General features: G+C 43.5%; 1 protein-coding gene across 1 annotated transcript in view; it reads right to left on the bottom strand.

Annotated features, from left to right (window-relative positions):
* Positions 1-1,356: 1,356 nt before the first annotated feature.
* SYBU (syntabulin) overlaps positions 1,357-10,980 on the bottom strand; it is a 39,841-nt gene continuing 30,217 nt past the window's right edge. The window contains exons 4-7 of the mRNA XM_054631901.2: positions 8,224-8,326; positions 5,695-5,898; positions 4,569-4,718; positions 1,357-3,393 (exon numbers count right to left, since the gene is read on the bottom strand). Of these exons, the coding sequence (XP_054487876.2) occupies positions 2,295-3,393; positions 4,569-4,718; positions 5,695-5,898; positions 8,224-8,326 (1,556 nt within the window). The 3' untranslated portion in view covers positions 1,357-2,294. The remainder of the gene's footprint in view (positions 3,394-4,568; positions 4,719-5,694; positions 5,899-8,223; positions 8,327-10,980) is intronic.

Here is a 10,980-nt window from a genome sequence, read left to right as displayed (position 1 = left end):
ACAAAGACCAAAGTCTGGGACTGGTGCATTATAGTAATTCAGGTGTGGTCTTACAAAGTACCCTTACAAAGGTACTTTGAGCTGTCTATGTCCTTGCAGTGTGGAGGAGGAAAGGTGGAAGCTTAGAAGTGAGCTGAATTTTAGCTAGAGATCACAGCAAAGGCTTTTATCAGGAATGTGATTGGAATGCTGTCACCTCTCGATGAGCAGTAGTTAAATGTAGGAGAGTTGAACTGACTGAAGAATCTTAAGGGCAGAAAGAAACTTTGACATTGTTCTGGTTATGAGATCTGCCTATTCCATGGTTGTGTAAAATTTATATTGATAATATCTCCAACTGGTAATGTTTGCCCTAGTGTCCCTATAATGTAAAAGCTTTTGAAAGTGACGTTTGAGTAATATGCAGTGCAGCAGTGTCACAAGGCAAGCCAGATGGCTGCGGGCACCCAAGAAGGTGGGAGAGCATGGAAGACAAAGTTATGGCAATGTAAGCAAGATGCTCTCATGTCCATCTCTGTTAGATGGGGATTATATTACTTCAAATGATATGTTAGAGTTCCCTTCCTTAATGTAATGCTTAATGAAGCCTCTAGAATCTCTACTGCAAACACAAAATAATTCACCACTCAGGCACCACAGGGACATGAAAGGTGTGCAAGTCACCTCTGTAGATATCAGTATCACCCTGTTGAGTGTTGCAAATGCTCCCCACACACAGCCAATTATACTCCTTTGTGGAGTACTCATAACTTCCTTCCCAAATACTGCAGAGCAATAATATGGCACTGTCAGGTTTCCCTGGATTCCTTCTTCTCTGGGGAACACAAGGAAATACTACACTTGTTTTGGTGAAGAGGACAACAGGAGGCCAGTGAGGTTTAAATGGCCAGAGGTGGGGTTGAAAGCTTGGGTAGAGCCAGACAAACCCCACTGTTTTGCTTGTTGGGTAGCATTGGGTTTTGGACATGGAGAATTAATGTTTTGATGCATGCACACTGAGACCACATGACTGTCAGATGGGTAAAATGCCAGAAAGACTGGTATTGTTCTGGCATTGCAGTGCTGAGGAGTTACAGGTTTCCAGATGATTGCCCTGGGTTAAAGATTAGGTCACTTGCATCTGTGAAGCCAGTGTGAAGCAACAGAGTGGGCTGTGTGTGCAACTGCAGCCCAGCTGGAGCCTTTAATCAGCCTGGTGAGTGCTTACACTTGGAACTGTATTCAGGTTTTCTCAGTCCAATTCTGATCTCCTGGAACAGTACCTGATACAGTACCTCCTCTAGCTCAGCCTGTACCTGACAGCTCAGCTAGAATGGGGTACTTTTTTATACCTTTCTCCAATAAAAGACTCACACGTTTGACATATCTATCATGCTTTACTGAACTTGTGATTATAAAGGTAATTTACAATAAAGCAATTAAATAAACAATAAGTTAAAACACAATACATTTATACATAGTATTTCAAAGGGCTCAAAAGACTATCTGGTTCCAATACATAAAGACTTTAAAACAACATTAAGAACCAAAGTGTATCCACGCCTATACTTATCATTGTAACAAGTGTTAAGACTCCCAACGATGTACATTTTTGGTTACAGTCCCTGTATACGCACAAGACCAGTGAAATGCTCAAGCAATTGCACAATTGAGAAGAGCACTACATGAGACAGGCACGAACGATGTGCTGGAAGCTGCCTGGGGAATACGGGTTTTACCTCTAAATTGAATTGACACTTGGGACAACAAATGGAAAGCGCTAGCATGCTTTCTGGAGCACAGGTGTGATACCCTAGGAGAAGGTTAGTGCTGTCTAGAGAAATACCCCACCTTTCTCCAGCCACTTGTTCCTTGTGCATCTCGCACTACCCTTGAGCCAGTGCAAAGTGCTTGTACATTTGCTCAGTGAACCATCCAGGGAGAGTGACTGAGCTTAATCCTGGCTCAGCAGTGGAACATGAAAGAGCACTAGGCTTGAATTCCTATTTCTCTGGTTATGTTCACTGTGCAGATGTGCTGGCATCAGAAAGTCACCAGCACAGGGGAGGGACATGATGCCTGGGAGCAGGGGGACTATTTCTGTAAGCAGCAGTATGTTAAAAACATCTTGTGGAAGTAAGAGGTTCAGCTTATTTTTTTTATTTTGAGACAAGGAACATGTTTTTAACTGATTTATAGTGCAAATTAAATAGTCAAAAGCAAAGGATGGACTCTGCCAGAATATACAGTAATCTTTTATAATCCATCTCATCCCTCTTTCTCTCTGCCTCAGCCAGTTGGTGCCAGAGTAGAGTTTAGGTTTTGATATTGAAGGGTGTTCGGCGTAAAGAGTGCAGGGCCACCAGGCAGCAACCACGAAGCAATGCTCCAATATTGTAAATAGGATCTGTTCCTCCTCTCTGAGTACTCAAAGCCCACAAAATAGTTGGTACAACAGGGGCTGCTACAGCCAGAAGATCCCCGAGGAGACTGCTGCTCCAGTATCTCCTCTTTATTCCTGTATTAACATACTCAAAGGCTTCATCATCGTGAGTTTCTGTAAAATCAAGTTCTTTCATGAAACGGTTTTCATTAACTCTGTACTCCACCTTCCTGCATGGAGACTCCATAGGAGACAAAAGGATGGCAGAATTGGGATCACTTGGGGTTAAGTCCACTATGATACCAGAATCACTGAAGCTTCCAAGAGAAAATTCACCCAGATCCTTCAGTGAAGAAGGTGGGCTTAGAGGACAGGTGTCTTGAGCTCTGAAGATGTTTTGAATGAGCTGCTCCACATCCAAACTATATGGCACCACGTCAGTCTGGATGGCCTGTTCCACCATCATATTGCTTTTTGCTTCTTCCTGGCAATAAGTTAGTTTTCCATCCAGAATGATTTCAAGCATCTCTTCATTTACAGCAGCACTGAAGGGAGCTGGATCACTCAACTCAGAGGTTGTGGTGGTCAAACTCTCTCCAGATGAGTCAGTCCCGTTAGCTCTGTCCTCACTAAGAAGCAGATCACTGTCTGCCACCTCCTCCAGACCTTGGTCCTCCATGATGGGGCTGTCTGGCAGGGTGGCACACAATGATAACAGCTTCCCCTCTGAGTCGCTCGTGTACTCCAGGCACTGCTCATCCCTCACAGAGTGGTTCTGAGCCATCTCCATGCTTTGCAGCAAAGATTCCAGTTTCTTGTTTTGAATGTTTATGTCCATGAAGTATTTCTGAATTTTTTTGTCTTTCTCAGCCAAGCTGTTTTTCATGCTTTCAATAACCTGCTTGAGTTGTTTAATTTCACTTCTTGCTTCCTTTAAGGCTAGCTCTGCCTCCACACGATTGCACTCTTCTTCAATCCAGTCCTCCCTCATCCGTCCCAGCTGAGCTTTAAGCTCTTCTATTTCTGTTTCCCTGTAGCAAAATAAAAATGATGTAACACTTCTGCTGACTGCTCAGTTAAAGCCAACATGAGGCCCCCACCACACAGTGATGGCTCTGCTGCTGAGATGCTCCAAGAAGGAAGCAAATTTCTCCAGGTGCCATTTGTGACCACCTCTGAGAGAGCCAAGATATGCCAGCGGATTGCTAATGGGAGTCACTGACCTCCCCACAAAACCAGCAGCCTTGTGGGCTGTGCCATGATCCTGGACAATTTGAGGCACAAGTGGTGACCTCTAGGTTACATCCAACCACTGTAGTGCTTAAAATCTCCCCTACTCCCTCACCCTGGAGCAAATGGGAAACAGCTGCCTGGATGCATCTCTACTGCTGCCAGCAGCTTGTCACATACTGCCAGAGCCAAGGCTGGCCTCAGACAGCCACGGAGCTCAGGTCTGCAGGCACATGGCTGGTTTTCCCCACCAGGGAGCCAGAGACTGCTGCAAGGACATGGGGAGCAAGTGGGAGAGAGGGGACTCCTATGTCAGTTCCAGGCCTTGCTGATGCAGAAGAAGAGCACAAGGTCCCTGGAACTACATCTTGGGCTCCATTCAAACAGCCCTTTGTGACCCCTTGGGTTGTCTGTGCTGGAGAGCCAGCTCTCAGAGTGCAGTTTTAGCAAGAGACATCTGCTGCTGTGTAATGCATGTTGTCACTTCTTTGCTCAGCATCCACACAAAGGACTATTGTGAAAAATTCAGCATGTAAGTGACAAAAACACAAATAGGCACAGTGGTTTGGGTATGAACTATTCTTTCACTGGGGAAAAGGAGGACATTTGCAGTTCTACTTCACTGAGAGAGGTAGAACAGGACACTAAGGTAACACATGCTGGCAGGTAGAAACTGTTCTATGTATAAAAGGTCTCAATCTAAATCAGACTTGTGAAAAGTTGTCCTTTAAAAGTATTTTATTGTGAAAGTTCCAAGAAGGAAAAAGAGCAAGATTTATAAATAAATGCATTGTTTTGCATCCCCTTAGTACACTCTGAAACCTGAAATACTGAAAACAACCCAACCAGACTAATTGTATTTCAAATTTCTGAATGGAAACTTCATTGATCAAGAAATGAGTAAAACCACTCAGGATTCCCACCCCTAAATGTTCCCAAATAAATCTTTCTGACTGATTTCTGAAGTGAGGTTTACCTTTCTTTGAGTTTGCTTTCAGATTCCTTCAGCTTGGTTTTCAAATGTCGTACTGCCACTTCTTTCTGCTGCAGAGGAGTCAAATACTGCTCTGGGTTTTGTGGCTTAATGCTGTGATTGTCACCACAAGAATTGTATCTCCCTGATCGCCTGAAAAAACCCAAAACAAACCATCACATACATAACATCACTCTTGCAGTTCTTAAGTCCTGGCAGAATGAAAGACATCCCGTTGACTGATAAATGCAAAACTTGACTCATCTGAAGCTCCTCAGTGTCCACACAAGTTACTTCACCTTGCAAATCAAAGTACTTGAGGAAACAGCTGATTTGTAGCTACAGTGCAAGATTTACTATTTGTTGTACTTTGTTTCTGTGTCATTACATCAAATAAGGCTTTAAACTTTATTTTAACTTTACAATGCCTGGCCATCCCCTCACCCCAAATGGGTGGTGTGCCCAAGAACAGGCAGGGCAAGGGCAGCCATCTACAGACAGCCAGGTGAGGCAGCCCAAGGAGCTGAGCACACTGAAATCTACACTCATCCCGTCTAGCTCTGGGTGTGTATATTACATGCTCAGTCGGCCAATACACATGAATATTGGCTGCTCAGTCGTCTGGGAGCGTGAGCAACAGCAGCAGCATGGTGGCCACTTCTTCTCTGCAACACATGTCACATGCTCTGGCAGGTATCTGTATTCTTTCCTATACAGGAAACTGCACTCCTTAGGGAGGTGCCTAAGGCCTGGCGGGTTGAATTTTCGCCCAAGTGTATCATGTTTCCTACACTACCCCACCCAATTCTCTTTGAAGTGAAAAGAACCCTACAACAAACAAACCAGTAAATCCTCATGAGAACTGATGGCATGAAATAGCCTGCCTTGGAGTGAAAACCAACTGCAAATGACTTTGACTTAAAGTAAACTTGAATTTTACAGTGCTGAAACAATAAAGCTTTTCCATGGTATGGAGAACCTTGCTGACTGTTATGTCACCTATATAAGGCATCATAACTATGGTAAGGAGCAAGATGACCTGCATGGCAACTCCTACAGCTGATCCCACACTACAGTGCAGAGAGAGTGTCAATGTACCCAATACCAGGAGGCTGAAACATAGACTTGCCTCATCACTGGACTGCTGTCACTTCCTTTGTATGAGCCTGAGTTGCTGCTGCTGGCTGAAGAAGCCCTGTAACTCTGATGGATGTTAGCAGGACTCAGATGGTTTTTGCACAGTGTGGATGAAGCATCCTTTCCATGTGAAGCAGGTGGACTGGCTCCAGACTTGTAGGATAAGGATCCATTATTCCGACCATAAGAACCACGACTGGAGAAGAACCAAAACGGTGAAAGCATTATTCTCATGACACAACCCATTACAAAGTTGTCTAAACAATAAACCAGAGAGATAACTGTGAGTGGCTGGAAAGAAATAAAATTCTGACATGATCAGCAACTGCATGTTCTTTCACTGGCAGGGGGCTCTCAGTCTGAATTACGTGTTCTAAGGAAATCTCAGCCATTTTACATCTCTCTGTGGACAGCACAGTTCCCAGTGACTCCATCAGATCATCCCTGTTTCCTGAATCTTTGACTCTGTTAAGTAAGGAGAGGCCTGTGGTCTGGACTAATGCCAAAAGAGCCACACTCCAGCTTTCCCTGGCCAGGCCTGCAGAGTGGTGCCTGTGCATGGAGGGTTGCTGTAAGACTGCTTTCATGCTCCTCGGCAAGCAGCCTGAGGGATCACAGTGTGCAATGAAAACAGATTTTGTTTGGGCCACTGTTCTTTTCTGCCTTTGGCATACTGGGTGCTTCATCTGTCATGGTCAGCTCGATATAGTTCTAGCCCCATGCAGAGCAGGCTGAAATAGTATTGAAAGAGACAAAGGAAAACACAGTATTTTCTTTTTTTCTTCCAGTTTTTCTCGTACATATTTACCTTTCTTTTTCCATTCTTTATTAAAGAATCTGTCAACTGTGTGTGCTTGAAGCAATTGGTATCCTCCCTGCCTGACAGCTGCCCAAGGGCTGGAGTGCTCTGAGGCCAGCTTCTTGGGATGTTTCCCTTTTCTGCTCACTTGGTTTGTCATCCTACACTACTAAACTGCCACCTTCACTCTCCCATTGGAGTTGTTCTTCTAAATGGTAATGAAAGGGCAAGTTTAAGAAAAATAAAATTTAAAAAATCCAAACAAAAAATACCAGAAAAAGGCAAACCCAGCCAGCAACAGAGAAGGCATGAATATAAAAAATCAAATACCACAGAATTATGAAGCAACATCTCTTCTTTAAATTGTTTCACTTGGTTTTTTCCCTTCTCAGCAAATGGAACAGTTTATAAGGAACAGATGGTTGAGTGGCTGCTGCAAACCTTCATCACACTGCTGTGGTTTGGATGATTTTGTAATTATTTTACAATGAAGTACAGGACTGTGGTTTGTGACAACATTGAAGTGTTTCATAGCAAGAACAGTCAAAAAAGAACATATTGCAAAGGAGATATCTCTTTCCACTTCATACAGTGTATCATCAACTCTGGTGTGTGGCAGAACTCGCAGAGACTGTGCTTAACATAGCAGGGCATCTGAAGGAGCCTCATTACAGAGGACTTTGTCCAATACAGGATGTCAGTATGCTCTAGTTTAAAGTTATATTAAAATGCCCAGTAGTATATGAAATGACACAGAATCTTACTGAAATTAAGGTGATTTTAGGGCTTCATATTACACTTAGTACCATTTTTTCCCACAGCCAGTAACTTTACTTGTTGAATGCAATCTAGAGGGAACTCAAGTAGTGTTTATTTTTCCAAGAGTCTCATGATACAGACAGGAAAGCGCTCTCAAAGCCTCATTCTGACAGCCTCTGTGCGCTGGGGCACACTGCGACCTTCAGGACCCCGGTGTGACTCAGGCACATGGGTACCCTGCTGCCATCCCAGCATGCCTGCCAGCTCTGCCACCACGGGCAGGAAACCAGGCCTGTCCCTGGGAACTCCTTCCTCCTGCTCCACAAAATGTAACCAGCAGGGATTGCGTGGGCAGAACACTCCATCCCAATGCCCCTGTGTTCTCAAGCTGCCTGAATGTGCAATTCACAGATGACAGGGAGAAATCTTACAAAAATCTTTCATGAAAGGTTCACTTAGACAGATAACTATGATATAATTTTTTTTTTTTAAGCTGGGCAAGGGTATTTCAGAAAAAAAAATCCAACATCAAAGGCAATACTGTCTACTTCTTACAACAAAAAATAAGATAATGATCTGGAAGGGTGTAAGCTCAGCTGACAATTTATGACAGAGATAAAACAAATTGTTAAGACCAAAAGGTTTAGGTTAACTGGTTAGAAATACTGCTGTTAACTAACACACCCAGCTCTCTCTCCACTTCAGACAATGCCTTTTCTGCCTTACCTGATTCTATTTCCTGCACTTGCTATGAATAAACAAAAAAACCCCCAACGGCTGGCTGATCTGGCACACTGACAACTTCTGTGCACTGAATACAGCATTTTTTTCTTTCTTATATTGCAGTTCTCACCAGTGTGCTACCCAAGAGCCTTGTGTTAACCCAACTGTTTTAAAATGCAAGACTTTACACAGTAGTCTATCTTTGCACTAGCAATATTCAGGAAAAATTGCTTTGCTTACTTGCGAGAAAAAGAAGATCTCTTGCTTCCAGCAGCCGACATATGGACTTCAGGTGCTGAAATACTGCCTGTGCTGCTTGAAGAGCTAAAATCGGCTTCACTGCCTGGAAAGGAAAAGGAAAGAGTGAAAACATGGAAATTATAACTCAAAGATTGTTTTCAAAATAACAGTGAATCACAAGCATCCTTCCTTTGTCTGTTCTGGGTGAATTTCAGAAGTTGCATGGATTTTCAAACATCCCTGGCGACAAGAGCTGGATTTGCTCCAGATTCTCCCCATTTCTTCAGAACTGGCACTTCAACAAGAGCAGAAAAAAACATTTGGACACAAAACCCTCACACCACAGAAGCCATTTTAGGTCTCAGACAGGAACACTTGTTGTGACAACCTGTTTGCTCCTCACAGACATCGACAGACGAATGAGGCTGCTCACGTGGCTCCTTCAGGAGCACAGTGATTAAGAACACACCAGTGTAATTGGGTATTTCTTATGCTTTAAACCATGCAGAAACACTGCTTGCTGCTTCTGTTTTGTTTTCTCAGATAACATAAATGTACATATATATAGGTACAGGCTAATGGTAAATCTATATATTTATCTACACGCGTATGGAGAGTTTCATGTGGTACAGAAGCATAGTGAGGCAGTTGTAATAACCTTAAAATAATCCAGTAATCACATGTAGGTCTCAAGTGTTTCTCAGGTACCAAGTCATCTGATTACTGATTTTCTACGGATCACACCTTTTATTTGACGAGCTCTGGCATATACAAAGGAAACTGCTCTCATTTTGCTAAGGCAGGTAGATGTACTAAGAAAGTCTTATCCTCTGGAAGAAAAACACACCAAAGCTTTAATTTTTTTTCCAATCTGTCAGTCTAATGGCAAGCATCCTATGCCATACACAGGTCTCATGCTGTTGAGCCATAGTAATGAATGGTGACTTTAGCTGAGAGGATGGAAATAACTCTCCAACACTTTTTAAGCAGCTGACCAAGCACAGCATTTCTCACCTGGGAATTTCTGGATGTCATCCCATGGATAGACATCCCCAAGCCAGAAGCTGCAAACTTGCCACTTTTGTTATTTTTTCCACACAGGAGAGATGCAGCTGGAGCCACCATCATCCGCTGCAGCTAGACCTCCTAGTCCTCAATCTCTCTTAAATTCTACACAGAGCTCATGGTGAAAGGTGCATCTTTCACCCTGAACACCTGAGACTGGGAAAAGGCTTTGTCAGAGCCTGGCTTCACAGCCTTAAAGAGGCTGAGACAGCCAGCAACCATTCTTACCATAGGGCAACACTCAGCAACTGGCCTTAGGATAAGGTGTGAATGGATTTAGCCCAATACTTTCCCTACCTCATGACATCTGAGACCAGCCTCTATTTCTCTGTGCCTCTGCATCAGCCCATCCCAGGATATTCCTCAGCCCAATTTCAAAGTGCTCAGATACAAAGTTTAGCTCTTCAAAAGGGGATCCCAGGGACCCAGCTCTAGCACCTCTAACCAGCTCCATACCCAGTACAACGCCCTTGATAATCAGATCCAAGCCACCACACCCATAACCAGATCAGAGCTGTGTGCAAATTTGCAAGGGGAGGAAGGAAAGCAGCAAAGCCACTTGGTTTCACAGAGTATTTATATCATGTTTACAGATGTAAATGTGAGTGACCTTCTCCTTGGGAAGCAAAATGATCATGGGACATGATGTTCCAAGACAGAACAGTTTTCCTGATGAACAAAATATCCCCATCTACAAGACTAATGCACACTCCAATTAACCTCTTGGTATCACACTACACCCAAAACTACTTTTCTAAAAAAGACCCAAACAGGTAAACACATCACACAGATGTCATACCTCTGGTGTTCCAGTCCCCAAAACATTTCTGTGCTTGCAGGACACCAGCAGCTTTCCCAAGGCAAGTCCTGGCTGTGGCACAGAGAGCAGGAGCCCTAGCCAAGGTTCATCTCTGGGTAAGCAGATCACATCATAATCAGATCTTGCTATCGAAAGCATTGCCGAGTAGCGAGGCTTAACAATCGCCTCTCCCTGACCTGCCTGGCTTGGAGCACCAAGAGCTGCAAGGCTGGGCACTGCTGGTAAGAGCCAGCAGTGCCTGAAAACACAACCACACCATCAGCAGAGCTTTCTGAAAGACTGAATTGCATCTGAGACCAGGAACTGTGTCTGCAAAGCATGAACTAACCTTTCTGGCCCTAGTTCTAATAACAGCTACACACAAGCTTAACACTTCACACAGGAGACTACTTATGTTTAAAATTAGGCATGTGGCTATTTATAGGATCTTTGAGAACATTTTATAAGTTAAAGGGGTCACTGCTAGTAATGGTTCCAAGTGTACAAATGATGTTTAAACCAGTTTTGTGTGTAGCAGAGCTTGACAGCAATGTTAATAGGAGAATTTAAAACATATCTTTTCCCATTTGGTAGACATCTCTGAGCAAAATAACATGGCATCTATCCATAAAATATCCATTGCAATATTGTCCTGGGTAGGTGTGACTTCTGTCTTACAAATATCTTAACAAAACATGAAACTCTCTGTCTAGCAGCAGTGCAGGCAAGAGCTGAACACAGTTTCTCATTCTTCTAATGCTGTTCTCCAGGCTGACAGCTTCCTAAGGATGACTCTTGATTATTTTTGTCACTGTGACTATGTAATGGCAAAAACTCACACATGTAAGCTCCAGAACAGCCCATTAATTTAGTGCTAACAGTGAAAGAGACTG

This window comes from Agelaius phoeniceus, chromosome 1 (assembly GCF_051311805.1).
Source record: "Agelaius phoeniceus isolate bAgePho1 chromosome 1, bAgePho1.hap1, whole genome shotgun sequence".
NCBI classification, from domain to species: Eukaryota; Metazoa; Chordata; class Aves; order Passeriformes; family Icteridae; genus Agelaius; species Agelaius phoeniceus.
The sequence above is the reverse complement of the archived record's forward strand: the minus strand, read 5'-3'. Positions and strand labels throughout refer to the sequence as shown.